Source organism: Chelonoidis abingdonii, chromosome 9 (genome assembly GCF_003597395.2).
Source record: "Chelonoidis abingdonii isolate Lonesome George chromosome 9, CheloAbing_2.0, whole genome shotgun sequence".
Taxonomy (NCBI): Eukaryota; Metazoa; Chordata; order Testudines; family Testudinidae; genus Chelonoidis; species Chelonoidis abingdonii.
The window spans coordinates 77,091,868-77,110,944 of NC_133777.1; the positions used below are offsets into that span (position 1 = coordinate 77,091,868).

At 40.0% G+C, this 19,077-nt stretch overlaps 1 protein-coding gene across 2 annotated transcripts in view; it reads right to left on the reverse strand.

Annotated features, from left to right (window-relative positions):
* The window catches only part of IGF1R (insulin like growth factor 1 receptor), a 273,472-nt gene that overhangs the window by 55,278 nt on the left and 199,117 nt on the right, over window positions 1-19,077 (reverse strand). For both annotated transcript variants that reach the window (XM_032783031.2, XM_075069704.1), the window contains one exon: window positions 3,105-3,417. In XM_032783031.2, the coding sequence (XP_032638922.1) occupies window positions 3,105-3,417 (313 nt within the window). The remainder of the gene's footprint in view (window positions 1-3,104; window positions 3,418-19,077) is intronic.

A 19,077-nucleotide genomic window follows, 5' to 3' on the forward strand; every position in this document is an offset into this window, starting at 1 on the left:
TATGAGCAGACGTGACCCTCATAAATAAGTGCCCTAGGGAAAATGGTTATTAGAGAAATCTACTAATGAGGTTATTGTCCTAATAAAACAGTGTCACAATTTGGATTTTAAAGGCAGTACCAAAGGACTGGAAAAATTGCTGTAAGGTACAACTGAGCAGAAAACAGAAACCTCACTCTCACCACTCTCAGTTCCATAGATTATGCTATTCCTAGTCACTTCCCATCCTAAACTGTTGTGTAGTGTTAATTCTACAAGCCCCATGGCTAGTAGTTAAACTGCTGCCATATTTCACCATTCTGGTGACTACAATGGAGTGGTGAGTAATGCGACTCCCCCCCTTCCCCCACAGTCTGTAAATCAGGTTATGAAATGCTGCAGGATCCCTCTGGATGAAGGGCATTCTAAGTGCAAGTCATTATTGCTACATGCCTACCCTTAATATAGCATAACTGAAGGACAAATGATCAAGAATACAGAAGTCATTGCCCTCTCTGAGACATTGGTGGCCCTCTAGATAGTGCTCTAGCAAACATCTCCACTACCGAAATAAGGCTGGAGTTTTCATATGACCCTAAGAAGGTAAAGCCTCCAGTACCTGACTCCCTTAGGCACCTTTGGAAAACTCAAGCCTCAGCATGCATATGTTAGAGCTAGAGAGAGAGAGAATTCCACAATGACCTCCTAAACCAGCCCAGACTCGCTGAAATAGCTCAATGCTAAAACTGGGGTGAGGGCTGGGATGTGAACATTTATATGAATTCTCCTCCAGCCCTTCTCACCAAAGTTTTAAGTTCAGGTCTAGCAAACATGAACCAAAACAAGGACAGCTCTACCGTAGACACTATCCATATACTAACCTTGATATGTACGAATGGGCTGCCACCAATGTGACACTACAGGATTGTTCCTCCTTCCAGGTAAAATATAACCCCGTCATCCCTTGTTTTATTTCACTGCTTTTCCATCTTTGCATTAGTACCAGTGATTTTTAACTTATATGCACATTATACCTTCTGTGTGTGCGGGTGGGTGGGTGGAAGGGAGACAAGCAAAGGGAAAGAAAACCCCAGCTCTGAAAAGGAAGTCTATTGACAGCACACTGGTAAACATGGATTTGTTATTTGTTAACTAAAGGGTAACCGAACCCACTTTCTTCTTCAGCTTGGAGAAACGTGCACTGATGTAATGGAAGAAAGGAGCCTTCATTTCTTAGTCATGAGCTCCTATTTCAAATGCTACAGCATAATGTGCCTGAGAGCTGAAGACATGCAAGAGGCATTCAACTACGGGTACAAAGAATGCTAGAAACTCCTCATTTGCAACTGTTGGTTAATACCAGCTCTGGGAAACCACGGGACAGAACGTTCACTGGCCTTGAGTTATGCCTTTCCGCCTTTGCAGCTGAACACAAAACTAGGATAAGATTAGCTGTGGCTATACTGTTTTATGAGAGTGTTTTTAAACAGCCGCTCCTAGAAGCTCAGGCCAGACAGCAGGGAAACAGTTTCTCAGGTAAACATCTGGCTTCAAGCTAGTAAACAGTAACGCTGTTTGCATCTAAATGTGAACTGGAAATTTTCCTAGGAAGATGTTTGTTTCGATGATACTCTCTCATTCTCTCTAGGTTTATAAAGCAAACGGTGGAGATTTCCATCCCTTGAACAAAACTAACCTGCACAAATAAAGGAAAAACTATGATACAGACCATATATATGGAGACATTTTTCAATGCAGTCCTAAACTACTGAGAATTCCTCTATATTAGCAATGGCTAGGAAATAACAGTTCTTAGCGCCGTTGGGTTAATGGGTGGGCAACTAAGATTGTTGCCTTGGCTGCTGGCAAAGTGAGCAAGTCAACAACGTTCTTATCACTCCAAGTTCTTTAAATTCCAGGAATATGACTGACAAAGATCAGAGTAATATTCCTGTAAAAAAACAGTTCCCTACAACAGTTAGTCATAAATATCAAATTCACGGCCATGAAAAACACGTCATGGACCATGAAATCAGACCTCCCCCATGAAATTTAGTTATTAGAGGGGAGGAGAAAGGGGCAGGGCTGGGTGCGCCCCAGCCGGGATCTCTACTGCACTAGTCCCAGCCGGACTGGGGAGGGGCAGGATTTCCTCTTCCCCCCGCATGGTGGCTCTTGGGGGGGCGGGCGGGCAAATCAGAGGTTCCCGGAGGTGGGGATGTGTTTAAACTCCCCCACGCTGCTGGGAGTGCCCCAGCCAGGGGCTCCTAGCTGCTAGTCCCAGCCAGGCTAGGGAGGGATAGGACCTTCCTCTTCCACTACACGGTTGCTTTGGGAAGGGAGGCGGGGGGGAGGAAATCAGACCTGCCTCTGGCTATCTTCCCCAGCTGCAGGAAGCTCAGCTCTGGAAGCAGCAGAGAAGTGAGGGTGACAATGCTGCAACCCCCATTAAAAGCTTTGCCACTCCAACGATCCCCTTTTGGGTGGGAACCCCCATGGTTACATCATGAAATTGCAAATATAAACATCTGAAAACGTGAAACTGACCGATTTTAAAACTCGGGGGGCCATGAAATTGTCCAAAATGGACTGTGAATTTCGTAGGGCCCTGGTCGTAAAATAGCATGGCAGCTACTGGTATTATTTCTCTGAACTGAGATAGTTGGCATTTTCCAGGACAAACACGGTGAACCAAAAAATGCAGAGACCTAAAGGCTGCAATGAATGAGAGCGTACAGAAGAGACCTGCACGCAGAAAAGTCAGAATGCCAATAAACAACCAACCAACATGAGAAACAAAACTACTTTTACAATCTGCTCTGTGTGGCAATGCTCACCAAGGGCAGAATCTCCTTTCCACTGATTACTGGCATCTCTTCCCCATCTCCATCCTGCCCACTTTCTTCCACTGCTACTTTCATCGGGCTATTGTCTAGTTTAAAGGCCTCATCCTCATGGTGCTGATAATACTCCATCTCCACTGATGTCAGTGGGTGACTAAGATGCTCAGCACCACATGGGATCAGGCCCTTAGACAGTTAATGCCATGGAACTGGGGGGTTCTCTTTCTAAAATCACGCAGGGAACTATATGAATAATAATGCAAGCTTGTGTGTTTCCTTTACCTTTGGCTCCCGTTGCGTATGAATCCAGAAGGGCACTCTGTCATGCACTCGTCATTGTGGATCACCAACTTCTCATAGTCACTTGTCTCTGTAGCAGAGGCTTTGGAACAGAAGTCTTTTGTAACGCAACGCCAGCCTTCAAACTTGTAGGTGTTCGGTGGGCAGGTGGGTACGCAGACTCCTTCGTAGTAGTAGTTGCGACAGGCCACACAAGCCGTGTTGTTGTCGGGCACAGTGCAGCTCCCCAAGCACTCGGGATGGCAACATTCATTTTGGTCTGTGCAAGCCCGTTTGCCACAAGCGCTGGGGCACACTGCAAAGACAGAGCAAAGGTAGATTGAACAACTGGCATTTTAAAAATATAGCGAGATTATAAACAGCAATGTAAACACTCTGTGAGCGCATATCCCCTTGGGTCTAGAGCAACCCTTGAGAACTTTGACACTTGGGAGGCTGGCAAACTATTTCATTTAATCATGTTTTCAAGTCGCTTGGAGAGATCTTTCTCCCAGATTTACATTAAAATTTGAGCCAGTGAAGTAATGAGGAAAACCGTTGAAAGCAATGTCAACGTAAGGATAACAGAAACAACTGAGGACTGGAACCCATTTGATAGCCCTGGTATTATGGTTACATTTTTGAGCGCTGACTTATTGTCTTTGAGAGGGTTTTTTCGTCTTTCCACTTTGTATTTCAAATTAATCTTTTATTGGCAACAAAAAAAGCTCCCTTTAAACAACTTAATTACATTCATACAATAATACATTGCTATACTGCAGCACACATGGCTAGGTTGACCCCATTGTCGCATCCTCATGTTGCTTATGTATGCAGAATTGGATTTAATAAAGTACAGATGCTGCTACACATACATGGTGGAATCATAGACTTATTATTTTCCCCTTGAAGAGAATACATTTCCACCCTATCCACAAATATCGGACTAGTAGGACATAAATTTGTGAAAAGTACATTTATTTAAAAACTCATTAATCTGTAGGTGTGGGCACTGGGTTTGGAAAAAATGAACGGAAATCAGGATTTTCAAGAGACAGTCTTACTACTGTTACATCAAAAGAAGCTGCAGCATTTATATTTATGTAACAACAACATTTTGATTACAATGTTTTATGGCCTTTTAGCCATACTAGCTATATGCCAGAGGCTCTGTAAATAAACACAAGATAGGAAATCTGGTTTTCATTAGGTAACTGTTTTCCACTTTCTAACTTAGCTAAAAAACAGTATCAGTAACAGCAGCATAAAACAAAAGTTTCAGTAGGACTACAGTAGAGCCCGAGCAAATCAACACAAGAAACTTTAACCAAACGACACGACTAGAAAGCATACAACCAGAAACACAGCTAACACTGTAAGTGAACAAGGATGCAGCGTCCACCCAAGGATATGGAGAAATTCCCGAGATGATGTACCAGATTTTACTCCATCCTGTTTATTTCTCTTTTTTCCTCAAATCTGCTGCACATTCTGCTATGCTGTAAATTAAACTGTAAATTAAACTACAGTTTATTTAAAAAGAGAAAACTACATACAACCAGTGCAGGACAGTTCAAAACTGTATTTTTTTCCTAGAGCTTTGCACACAACTGCAAATTTTCAGTTTACAAATAAAGATCTTTTACTATATTGAAAAATGTCTGAACCCAAGAGATGATCTCGCTCTTTAATTGTATATACTCTGGGATAAAAGACTATGTTTTCCAAAATGTTTGTACAGAACCTATCACAATAGAGTCCAATCACAACTGGAGCCACTGGGCACAACAACAATACAAAATAAAAAAATTGTTTTACAACCCCTCACACCTTTCTTCAGGATTTAGACACTGTATGCCAAGCATTGGCTATGAGGGAATATGTACTGTCAGCTTTAATGTACGGTTCTACTCTGAAAAGTTTATCTGTAATAGCGGCATTGTGGGATCCCATGTTTATACTCTCAATGGTCTCTGCATTAAATATGCTCAAGTTTACAGATTTTTTTCCACCCCTCATTGCCAGACGTAAACATTTAGCCTGGGATCCAAGGGCCAAGGTAGATTTTTTCTATTTCATGAATTAGCAGCAGTAATAACAATTCTTCAGGGAAAATTCTATCCTCACTTATTACCAGTGCAACCTCAGTCTTCAAGTTATGCCCTCTGCTTTCAATGGGTTTCCAAAGAAGAAACTTATGGGAACTCAGTAAACAATCTCATTTGCACAACAGCTCAGCAGTGCTAACAGGAACAGTGAGAATGTATTTTAGTTGCTACACAGGCAGGTAGGACTGAATACATACAGAGAGATGAGTCATTTTTACAGTCCCTTTTCAAAGTTTAAAAAAAAAAAAAGACAGACTTCAGTACAAACATCTCGGCAAAATGGTATTTATAATGAAACTGTTGATGGAGCCTCCCCTGCAGGGGAGCTTGTGGACACCACTATAATTAGCATAAGAAAGCTGACTATGCATGTCTCAATGGAAAGTATTCCTTAAGATGTATTTCAATTCTGCCTAAATTACACTGTGAAAGGGAACTATGATTCGGTATATGTAATATTTCTGACTCCAGACCAAAATATACACCATGATAAATTCTTCTTAACAAGAAAGGACAGTGATGAAGAGATCATTATTGATAAATGATGCAAAACCTTTTAATACACCCAAATATTTATTTTCTGCAGGGAAGACAAATAAAATTACCTTACACTAAAAGGTAAAAACAAGAAATGAAAAAAATTACTACTCACGTACACTGATGGCAGACCAAGGATATACAGTAGAACCTCAGGGCTATGAACCCCTCGGGAATGAAGGTTGTTCAGAACTCTGAAATGTTGGTAACTTTGAACAAAACCTTATGGTGGTTCTTTCAAAAGTTTACAACTGAACAGTGACATAATACAGCTTTGAAACTTTACTATGCAGAAGAAAAATGCAGCTTTCCCTTTTTTAAATAGTTTATATTTAACAAGCACTGTACTGTATTTGCTTCCCCTATCTCTGCTGCTGCCTGATTGCGTAGTTCTGGTTTCAAACAAGGTATGCGGTTGACTGGTCAGTTTGTAACTCTGGTGTTCGTAACTCTGAGGTTCTACTGTAACTTGAACAAGGACAAAAGCCTGCGGTTTCTGGAGGGGTGTAAATTAAACAGTCTTGTTAGAGACTGCTGTAAACTGTGCCTCATTTTAATGTGTATAAATATAAAGAGTGTTCAGGATTATTGAGACAGTTATTGAAAAACCTCAGATCATGTGACTCATCAGCAGATGGATTGCCGTTCTGTGTGGGTGCCAAAACTTAGATTTAGCATGTTAACTAGATTTCCAGTTCACAATCCTGCTAAGAAAAAACACCTCCATGACCAAAGTTCATCACTAGATTTATCAAAGCAGTGCCACATGATTTTTGTTCTTAATTGGACAGACATTTATAAGGCTGCTGCATAAACAGTGCAGATAAATATAGTATAAAGAGGTCTAAATTATTTCACTCCAGGGGAAAGACCTTTTTCATTTCCTAAATTCTTCTGCCATTCATGAATAAACTAGCATATGAACAGCATTCCCCCCACATATCAAAGCTGATCCTCTGGACCTTACCAGTCAAGGCGACAGCTGAAGCATGCAAAAATCACACAAATTTACAAGACAAAAATGTAAACAGTAATATAGGTATACAAATCTGTTATATTATTTTTAATCTGACAGTGTTTGTTAATTTTTTTTTTTTTTTTTTTTTTTTTTTTTTTTTTTTTTTTTTAAAGCAACCAGTTTTTCAAACTTAAAATGACTGGGAAGAAAAACATAGTAAAATGTTAAAAGTCGGAAGTTTTTAAGATGAATGTGTCAGATGACCAGAAAGCTTTGATTCCATAACCAAGAGAACACCTTTGGCTAAAATCCTATCCTAATTCAGTAGCGAAAAGAATGCAGCAATTAGAAACAAAAAATTACAACGATTGGGGGAAAAGAAGGAAAGGTATAGCACTCAATATTAATTGACAAGAGAATCTAAAGGCATTAGGGAAAAATGGAAAAAATCCATGGCTGGCAGGATGAAGGACAATTAAAAATGAGGGTGAGTATTTTTTTGTTTGTTTGTTTTTTTTAAAGTACATTAGGAACAAAAACTGTAGCAATGATGTAGTCCCACTAGTAGCTGGAGACAGCATAACTGTTGTTAACGATACATAAAAGGCAGAGATACTCCATAAATATTTGTGCTTTGTATTTGGAAAAAAGGAGGAGGAAATACTTGTATCACATGAGGATGAAGTGTTTTCCTGGCCATTAGTAACTAAGGAGAATGCAAACATCTGCTAAAAATAAACACTTAAATAAGCAGTCTGGGACACTTGCACACAAGATTACTAAAAGAGTTGGCTAAGGAGAAGTCTGACCAGCTGATATTCATTTGTAATAAATATAGGAATACCAGGGAAAGTAAAGATGATGGGAACAGGGTTAATGTTGTGCCAATATTTAAAAAGACCACCAGGATGCTGGTTGAAATAAATAGCCTGAAATCAACAACAGGCAAAATAATGGAAAAGCTGATCCAGGATTCAATTGACAAGGAATTAAAGAATACGAGTATAATGACAGTCAAAATGATTTTATGGAAAAGAGGCCTTGGCAAACAAACCTGATTTCATTCTTTGATGAGATTACAAGTTTAGTTGATAAATGTAACTGTATATATGTAATATACTCATAAAAATTTAGAGGTCACAGTAGACAAACAAATGAACATGAGCTCCTAGTGTGGTGCTGTGGCAAAACAAGCTAGTGGGATACTTAAATGTCTAAACAAGGGCAGCAAGCAGAAGTAAGGAGGTAATTTTATCTCCTTATGCAGCACTGGAGAGACCAATACTGTTTACAGTTCTGGTGTCCATATTTTAAAAAGGGACGTGGAAAAGAGAATCACAAGAATTATCTAAAGTCTGGAAAAAATGACACAATGAGAGACAAACAGCTCAATCTCTGCTGCGCTTATCAAGAAGAAGATGGAGTGATAATTTGATTGGAGTGAATAACTGCCTTCATGGGAAGGAAAATACTGGGCACTAAACGGTTCTTTAATCTAACATGAACCACTGGGCTGGAAACTATAGCCAGACAAAATCAAATTAGGAACAAGACACTCATTTTAACACTGATTAACCACTGGAATAAACTACCAAGGAAAGTAAGTGGTGGATTCTCCATTCCTTGATGTCTTCAGATCAAAACTGGATGACTTTCTGGAAGACATGCTGTAACCAAATACAAGTCACTAGGCTCAATGCAGAAGTAACTGGGTGAAATTTAATGGTGTATGATATACAGGAGGTCAGACTAGATGTTCTAATGTTCCCTTCAGGCCTCTGTGAAGTACTTAAGTGATGCATTAATTTATTGTCAGCCACTTAATTGGGGTCTCTAGTGTCCAACCTCCTGTAATAGGTTTTGTTTTGTTTTAAATCATGACACCTGTTAACAGCCAGCCGCCCTGCTCCTCCTTAACTCTGAAAAGACTTCTGCAACCAATATACCTGCTATGTGAACTGCTAAGCAGCCAGAACACTTCCCAAAATTGGAAAGCTTTGAAAGAGAGCACCAATCTACTCCGCAAAAAAGCCATTCAATGCAGAACTTTGGTATAGGACAAAACAGAAAGAATCACAGTAAATATTTACTTCTCCAGGCCTTTCCCTTTCACTGGAAGAAATTTGATAGACAAGGCATTTCCAAGTTAACAAAATACATGAGTTTTTCTAAAGTACTGTCTAAATATTCTGATCACTATGCATAGAACATGCAATTAACACCACTCAATTTAAAGTTACATGTTCAGCGAACAGCTTCTATTTACACCTATTGGGGAATTACTTTACAGAAAACCAAGACGTTATAAAACATTCTGATTTGAGGATTCACCACTCCGAACCACCCCGCCCCCCGCCCCCAAAATGAAAAAACCAGACGGATGCAAGGTTGGAAAATGCTCAAGACAAACAGCTTAGCACACTACTCTTTTTTAAAAAAAAAAAATTAAGGCTGCTCCTTTTTGGATTGTTTAGCTTTTTAAAAGTAGCACTAAGTTCTCCGACATCCAATATCTCAAGCTTTTTGAAGTGTACACTAAGCTAAAGCTCTCAGAGATCACTTTCTGCAAGTTCTGACATCATGGCTGTTTTACAGTTTGGACAGACCAAGTGTTCTTATCATTTCCAAGACGCCATGACTTCAGCACTGCTGAAATAGAGCAATCGGGTGAATAAACAGTCAAGTCACAGGGAGTGAAAATGCAGCAAGTGGAGGAAGACTGCTTGGCAAATGCAGGCTCTAGCCTCTGCCAAGGCTGGCGTCATGCCAGCTGCACGCAGGACAGCAAAAGTTTGCCAAGTGTAGGATAAGTATTTTTTTTTTAAAGATTCTTTCTCTCCTTGTAAAATGATATTCAATCCTTCCTTTCTTTTCTCCCTCTCCCTCTCCATCAAAGTACTGTTGCATAAAGAACAAGAATGTAGTATTGAACAGGGACTGAGGAGGAAAGAACATTTTAGCCTAGGCAACCCTCGTAAAGATTAGCTGTCAAAATGTATCAATCAAGACAGGAAGCCAGGTAGTTTTTGAATGTTAATTCCTATAAAAAACAGGGTTTAAAAAAAACAACAAGCATTAACTTTAGAGAGCATTTCAAAGAAAAACTGGCTTTTAAATGTAGCAAAGACAGCACCCGGGAGACATTCTTGCCTTTTACCTGGTGTGGTGATAGCTAACGGGAGATGACACAGATATTACGGAGAAAACCCACTTCCAGTGATTCACAGCCAGGGCTGAATCTCAAATCTAGCATGTAAATAAGTAGATATACTCATTATAAACACACAATAATATGTTCCAGCATAAAAACACTGGTACAACATCTCCAGAAAATACAACATTTTTGCTTTAAATAGCTATGCAAGATCATCATTTGGTTACAGCAACACACTTTTTGCCTTGTTACATTTTTTTCACCTTCAAATAACTAAACAAGATGCTTGTCTCAAGAAAAATCCACAGAAAGGGAAGTGTCACAACACCAGGCACCTCATACGCTGAAGAGCTTCCCTTCCTTTCTGATAAGTAAGGCACAATTCGACACTCTCTGAAATTACCTGCCAAGGTCTATTTAAAGGTTTCTCTCAAAACCATGCTGTTGCTATGAATTATGTGTGATTACATCCTCCCTCTTCAAATCCCCAGTTTGCATACAACCGTCTCCACTTGCAAAATATTTGGACAGGTCCATACAAACTCTAGGCCAAGTAGTAAGATGAGGGCATTCAGTCTACAGCCTGTGAGTTATATTTGACTCAACTTCATTCCACTGAGAACCATATGTTTCTGTGTTTATGTTCTAGTTGTTACCAGCCTGATATTATTCTACAAACCTTTCTAAAGATTTTCAAACTATTCTGAAGTTGTCCTAGGCAGCACTTTCCTCCTCCTGCACCAGTTAAGTATAATTACATCCAGTTGGCTTCTGTGCAAGGTCGTTTTGTCAGAGTTTTAATGTGCCCTGTGACTTGAATAAAGCTTATATATGCATGGAAACTTCTAGAATCCTCACAAATGATCAACTTGTGAGCAGAAGCCACCTGAAATAAGCACATATTCACATTCCCTTTAAAAATCAAACACTCAAAAAGCAGTAGGCGTGCTGGAAAGTTGAACGCCCTTTATGGTCAACAGCAAAACCATATTAAAAATTATTTGGGTTGCCTCTGTAACCTAATGGAAGTGCTCAGATGCCATTACAGATTCCAGTTTCTCTTTCCCTATATAAAAGAAGTGGAAGAGGAACTAGATATAGGGTTAAAAAATTTCTAGCATCTAGGGTGACCGGACAGCAAGAGTAAAAAACTCAGGATGAGGGTGCGGGGGAGGGAAGAGGTGCTTATATAAGAAAAAGCCCCTAAAATTGGGACATTTGGTCACCCTACTAACATCACTCAACAATAAGATTTTTTTTTAAAAAAGAGCTCCAGTTCTCCCTTTGACTACAAGTATGGCAGCCATGAATTGAGGCCAATGCTGCAGAGAGGAAATGTGCATTACCTGGAATTCCATTCATTAACTTGAACATGTTGCTGGAACTGTTGCAAAGATACATACACCACCCTGCACAATGTCACTGATAGTTATCCTAAATGGCAGTATCTTCCCTTCCCCTCTCAGAGTAGTTTTTAGTAACAAGATAACTTCAAAGGGATGCAGTCATCAGATAATCATGACTTGGAGTAATCAGAGGCTGTTTGCTATGGTCCCTAATCCCACAAAAGTACAAATGTCTCACAAAAACAATATCCTTCATTTTGCCTAAAAATAAAGGACTGTTAGCTCTGTAAAAAAACACCAAGAGTCTCTCAATTAAACATCGATATCCACCAGTGGAATGACTGTGCTGACTCTCTGCTGGCTTGCTTTTCTAGTAGACTCTAGCTCCTCACCACAAACCCACATCAAACCTGCTATATGGGAAAGGCATCAGGCTTCCAAGCTACAGTAAGAAATGGCATGTGCCTGTTAATCCCATTTTATTTTGTCTGAGTGACCAGGGTAATTCAGGCACACTAGCTGGCATAACAATCTACCAATCCCTTCGGAATTCTGCAAGTGAGGCATTCAGAGTTCAACAAAGTTCCAGGAGCAGCATGGCAACTCAGTTCATATTTACAAATTGAAACAAACTGAAATCTAAGTGATGAAAATAGCTGTTACGCGACAGTTCGAAGAAACCAGTATGTCGCACAGTTGCTCAATTCCTCTCCCCCCCCGCCATATGTTATATCCAGTGAGCACCTTGGTACAAACAAGTCTTCTTAACGAAAACAGGCAGCATGAGTTGCACTCTCTTTCAAAACAGTTTATGTTGCCCAATAAGGCTCACACTGGCATTGCTGCAGCTGGCATTTGGGGGAGAGAGAGACGGAAAAAACTAGTCACTTCCCATGCCAGGACAAATCCATACCCCACACAAACCAGGACCAAGGCGCACATGCAAATACATACTGGATTTCCTCGCCAATTCTACTCTATCTACAATACAAGGAAACAAGTTAGTGGGGATGTTCCATCATTTAAAATCCAGAACTGACTCAAATGGGAGGCTCACTCCCAGATACACTATAGACAGACCTCAACAAAGCAAGGGGAAAAAAAGAGACAACAGCAAAACAGCTCTAAACTGAACTAAACAAGCTGAAGGATTCACGAGGACAAAAGGATACCATCTAGTGGGATCCAAGTTGCAAGCAATATGTATTTGTGGGGTTCTACTCTTGTGAAGTAAAGATTTGTCTTATTTTCTTTCAAATGCTGCAGGTGGCAAGAGACACACTATTTCATGAATATATAGCAAGCGAACAGAATATAAATCATTCACTAGCTGGCAAAATCCCAGCTGGAGGGAGGATACCACTCTCACTCCAGATTTATTTTAAAGGAGGCAGAGGGCTTTGATAACATTATCAAACTGACCTAAATTATGTAGTTTTTTTTTTCTTCCTAGCATCAAAAGAAGAAATGTTATATTGTAGAGAAAAGGTCACCAACTCTGAGACATTCTCTACTGCTTTCATTTCAGAGCATTCATGAACAAGAGTAAGATACGCTAATGGACTTAATCTTTACGGAACTAAGCGACATAAATGAAGTTTGATACAATTTAGAAAAAGTGAGATTTCCTCTGGGGGGGAAACCAGGAATAATGCCAACTACTGTATAAGTGAGAGAACTTTCAATAAAACTAGAAGTGTATATACACCATGTCGGTGTATATTTTATCAAGATTTTATTGTCATGGAACTGAGATAGCCACATTGATAATGAGTGATGAAGGCAGTCCTGTTCATTGGTGGGTGATGAGAACGAAGGACAATACAGAGTAGCAGAAAATAGTAGTCAAAGTTGTTTTAGGTCCCACTGACACAGCAACTTTTTTTTACTAGTAAACGGCTGGTAAAAAGCAGGCTTGATATCTCAGAGTTACCAAATAAGTTGTCTTCAAAATGAGATGCAAGATGTGTAAGACCTAGAAAGAATATTAAGGAGAGAAAGAGAGTTTAGTTTTCTTAAATTTAATTATAAATTGCTACTGGTCTGTAAGGATAGAAGTACATTTTCAGCTATCATCCATGTGATGCAGACGTAACGGATATATAAACTGATGTGAACTTTTACAACACTTAAGGAGAAAAGAATGTACCAAATGACATGGACATGTATAGAAAATATTTCCCCTTAACTGCAAGAAATGGGAAGAACGGTGACCATATATTATGGGAAATAGAAGGCTGGATTCTTGATATTCACGAAAACGATATAAGAGTGGCCATACTGGGTCAGACCATTGGACCACTATCTTGTCTTCTGACAGCGGTCAGTGACAAATGCTTCAGAGGGAACGATCAGAACCAAGTAATTATCAAAATGATCCATCCCCTCTTGTCCAATCCCAGCTTCTGGAGGTCACAGAAAGATAGAGCTATTTCCTGAAAGAGTTGGGGAACAATTTTCTGTTCTCAATCTTGCTTCCATTATAAATATAGACAAACAAGAAAATCACCTTGTGTTCAGAAGACCTTCAAGCAATCTGAATATAACCAGCTGATAGTTTCTTCATTCTTTTTTAATATAAATTCACTGGCATAGATGACAGAAGGAAGAGGAGGGAGAAAACTGTTGAAATTCTATCATCAGAATGAGTATGTTCTCACACACTAAATTGATGTGGAGTGAACTGGTCCAGAAGGAGAAACAACAATGCTGAATTTCCTCCTCAGACTTAATACCAATTTCTAATGTTATGGTCCTTAACTATGGACTGTTTCAGATGTTTAAGCAGGATCTGTTTCTCCATCCTGCAAAGTTGTAAAAAAGACATCCTTGCTCCAGTCACACTGTCTGGCAGACACCCCAAACTGGTGGTATGTTCTATAGTTAGATTTCAGCAACCCAGTATCAAATATGAACTCCTGAATCACTATATCAGTCTTACCATGGAGTTACAGACAGTTCCCTGAGGTTCTCCAGTCTATCCTGCCACCCAGGCAAGACGGACTTAGTGATACATTGTCACTTCCACCAAAAATCACAAAATATTCAGGTTGCTTCCAGTTCAAAGAGACCAGTCACTTACCCCAGGTCAGTTGGTGTTACACCAAAGACAACACCTACAGCCAATTTCGTAATAAACTAGAACAAAGACCTAAAAGTTATTTGCAGGTTAAGCAAGCAAACATATACACACCAGTAAGTTGCCACCTAAATGTTAAGAGTGACAGAGTTGCAGTGATCTGTCAATTTGAAATGTCTTTCAGGGCAAACTCAGGGTTGACTCTGGGGGATCTCTCGCTTTAATTTAGAGTCTCTGGCCCTGTGAGAGTTCAAACAGCAAAGAGATGAAAAATTCTCTTATAAAAAGATAAAACATTTAGTCTTCCAGTCCACGAGATGAGCTCCTTTGCACATAGCACTTCCAAGGCTTGATAGGGCCATTCACCAATTCTTTGCATCGCAATGTTCCTTACCAGCCCCTTGAATCTAGGTATGCCTCCTGGGGGTGGGGGTGAGGTGTAGAGGGGATGACAGTTCCGGTTCCTGGGTTCACAAGTACAGAGCAAACATTTTCAAAGTTGCAAAGCAAAAATTACACATTTTCCTATAGTATGGATTACAGACATTGCAAGTGAGATTAATACATGCAGCAATTTACTAGCGTTTCATAGAGTCTAAACACAACATTTTTTTTTTATGAGACTAATTCCTATTTTGAACAAAACTAACATTCAGGTAAGCTGGTTTGGTTTCCAGCTATGAATTTACCAGTTCTTAGCTAATACCTATGGCGTTGGCCAGAGCTGGCATTTGATTTACCAGCATCACAGAATCAAAAGAACAAGATGGCCAGAATGCCTATCATTTGGAGGAGGGATTCCTATCTGCACATCCTGAACAAAGTTTTCATCCCTGATAAAAGACACTGAACTAAGAAAGTAAGTATTTCTATTTGCATGCATCCTTGAGAGAATTCCTGATAGATTCTCTCTCACTCCCACTGAAAAGAACATTAATGATTATAAAGATGTGGTGTTTGTTCAGATCTTTAATTTCTCTCCAGTGTTCTCTGATGTACATGGCTTTAGACCCAAGAGAAAGTAGTTTTGGCTAAGATTATTCAGTACATTATCATTTGCAGGCAATTTGACTAATAAATGAAAGCTTTCCAAAAAAGCAGCTCAAATTGTATTGTGAACTTTAATTTGCTTATAGAAAGAGGATTCTAGATTTAAGGAATTGGCTTGGATTCTGGTATCCCGTCTTGAATGTTTCCCACAAAGCGTTCTGATTCTGGTTCTGAGCGGCATGTGAAATCTGCAAGCAATACATACTTATTCCACTCCAACAGCACAAAATACTTCAAGGGAAAAAGAAGAAATCATCTGGGATCCCTCTTACCTCCAGCATTCCAAAAAGGTATTACACTAGGGCTGGTAGAAAAATTTCTGCCACAACTGTTTTGACGAAAATTTAGGTTATGGCCAAAATTAAGTTTTTTACAAAAGAGGCTGCTTTCCAAGGAAAATTTCAATATTTTCTCAAAATACTGAAGTAGCGTTATTAAAAAATACTGTCTCACTGCCTCATGGGAGTTGTAATTTGGGTGCCTTATGCACCTATTATTTTTTGGGATGGGAATTCAGGTGGACTACATCTCCCATAATGTACCATGGTAAGGGATCTTATGGCAAGCCTCCTTCCCCTCATCACAACTGACATATCATGACAAATTTAGCTTGGCCAGAAAGCCCAGTCCAAAGAGGAGAATGGGCATAGAAAACACTCAAACTACAACTCCCATGATGCACTCTGGTGTTGTTATGAATCAAAATATTTCAGTTTATGATATTTCACCAAAACAAACATTTCTCTGTGGATTTTTTTTTCTTTGACAAACATTAAAAAAAATTTGTCAAAATTTTTCCACAGTAAAAATCTTACTTTTCAACTAGTTCTAATTACCACCTCAAAACTGGAGCTGCCTGTGATGGGTGCGGGCAAGGACTTCATCTTTTTGCTGCTGACGCAGTCTATCGCCCTGAAGGAATGGCCTTTGCTGAAACAGAGGTCAAAATCATGGAAGACTAGAAAAGTTATGGAGGAGATGTGGTGGGAATACAAGATAGTCCTCAACTTGTCCCCTGACCTAACCACTAGATAACATTGCCTCATTCAGGGACTGTATTTAGACAACTGTACCTGTAGAAATGTCTTCGCTAAATAGGACAAAAGCACTGCAAATCTTCTGCAACGCTGACTACACGATTAAATGTAATGAGGAAGGATGCCACTCTTTTCTATTGTCACCACCCAAAAAATGCAAGCGTGTATAACAGAATCATATTAAACATATTACACACAAGCACGCGCACACAACCCCTTGGGTATATATTGCATCTTACTACTTAGATCCACATACATATGATTTTGAGGAAACGAAGAGGGGGAAAAAACATTTCTACTGTGATTTTAAAACCATAGCATTTTTTTTGGCTTCCTAAATCCCTTCCTGTATTGAGGATTCACCACCAGATTTGGGAGAGCCAAACAGAATTTTTGATGGCAAACGAAGGACAGTTGTGCTGTATCTGACAGGAAATCTACTCTGCAGCACAGCTAATGCAGCAACGCTCACTGGCTGCTGTGAGGCCAGCAAAGGCATCAGATAGTGTTTACAAAAGGAATTTGTATTTTGAAAGTCGTTACTTACATTAAAAAAAAACAACACATTTTCTTCTGTGTTTTCAAGCAAGAGTTTCATGCTTGTCTTTTCCCCTCCAGTACCTTTTTTGTTATATCAAGTCGCACTGACATAAACGTACAAAAATACAGTTCCTTATACCATCCATGGCAGATACTTACATGGATGGTCTCAAAAAAGAATATTCTTTTCACATACTAAAAAAATTATACAGAGTTATTTTAAATTCAGAACTGTTTGTATATTCCTTATAAGTTTATAAAACTCTCACTGTCCTTCCATGACTAACGAAAGTGGAATTGAGAGAGTAGTCTATATTTATAACTCGTCTGGTTGCTCATGCTTATGGCCCTATTTCCACTCACTGTTACTGTACACAGAGCTATGTGAGGTATTGTGGGTTCCCAAACTTCACTGATTTCCTAACAAGGCAGGCCTGTGTCCCGGAGGAACAAACTGGGGGCTGTTTCGTCCAAGTGGAGTTCAAATTCAGAGGGAGAGGCCCTGAGTTTTGTGGTTTTGGCAGCTCCTCTTAAAACTGGTATTAGAGACCATTTCTGGGCAATTACATGCCTAACTGGTGTTGGACTATGTATCAATGCTACTGATACATCATCTACAGTACAGACACATTTACAACCCAACACTGTACAGCTGTTGCTACACACTTCACCTTTTCATATTTATTTTAGCAGAGCAGCTTAATGCTTCATCAAGCAGATTTCTCAGTAAGTGAAATTTAACAAACACCAAAGCACTGAGTAAAACCAAAAGTCACATTAAAAGAGTATGAAAGATTCACAGGCCTTTCAAAACACAAAACACAACATATGTGGCCCTCATCACCGTAGCATCTGGGCTAATCACAGTTTATGAATTTTTTAACCCTCAATCTACCCCTGTAAGGTAGGGAAGCATTATGTTCATTTTACAGATAAGAAACTAAGGAACAGAGTAGATTAAGTGACTTGCCCAAAGTCACACGGGAAGTCTGTGGTTTAGCTGGGAAGTGAATTCACATCTTGAGTTCCAGAATATTGTTCTATCCTTTTTTCATATGTGGACCTCTAGAAAATTTCAAATGGCAGTTCGGACCCTTTGGAAATGTATTGTCTGTATATATAGTTGAATTCTGTTTGGACAGTTTTCAGTCTAAGACTTTCACGAACTCCTTAGACATAGTTCACAGACCGCAGGGTGAGAACCACTGCATAAGACCATCTTTCCTACTAGTTGAAAGCTAAGAGAATTGTGTAGTTGTCAATGTTGTAATAATCCCTTCCTCCTTTTATTACTCCTGGGTAAATTCTGTAATTCTGCACTTGCGCAGTAGCAATGTCCACTGCAGAATAATTGATTCTGCTGGGGAGGAAAAGGAAGGCTGCAATTACATCTTTTGCTCACCGGGGGCTGATGTGGCGCTGGAAGAGAAGGCACCTTCTCACCGGGTGGTGCAGCCAGCAATGGAGAGACAGAGGGGGCAGAGGCTGCCTTCCTCACAGCAGCTAGTCCCCAGGGCCAGGCAAGGAGGGACAAAATTAAGGGGGGTAGGGTGGACAGATCGAGGCCCCCGAGGCTGCTGGGGGAGGGTCACACAGATGGGTTCGGAAGGGCTAGTGGGGGGGACAGACTGCACTGGGAGAACAGGAGCTAGTGGGGTGAAAACATTGAGCAAGGGGCTGAATGGGAGTGGGGGTCTGCGTTCCCTGTAAGCTGTGCAGTTGGGCGGCCGCCCAGAAGAGATTCAAGCACCACGCAGTTGACTGGCAGAGCCGGGCGCATCCAGAAGCATGTTTTCAGAAATCTTAGAAGAGCAGCACTCTGACGCAGAAACTATGGAACCCAAACTACTAAAAAAGAAAATCAGCCTTCTGCTGGTGGCATCTGACACAGATAATGAAAATGAACATGCATCGGTCCACACTGCTTTGGATTGTTATCAAGCATAACCTGCCATCAGCATGGACATATGTCCTCTGGAATGGTGGTTGAAGATGAAGGGACATATGAATCTTTAGTGCATCTGGCAGGTGAATATCTTGCAACACTAGCTACAACAGTGCCATGCGAACATCTGTTCTCACTTTCAAGTGACATTGTAAACAAGAAGCGGGCAGCATTATCTCCTGCAAATGTAAACAAACTTGTTTGTCTGAGTGACTGGCTGAA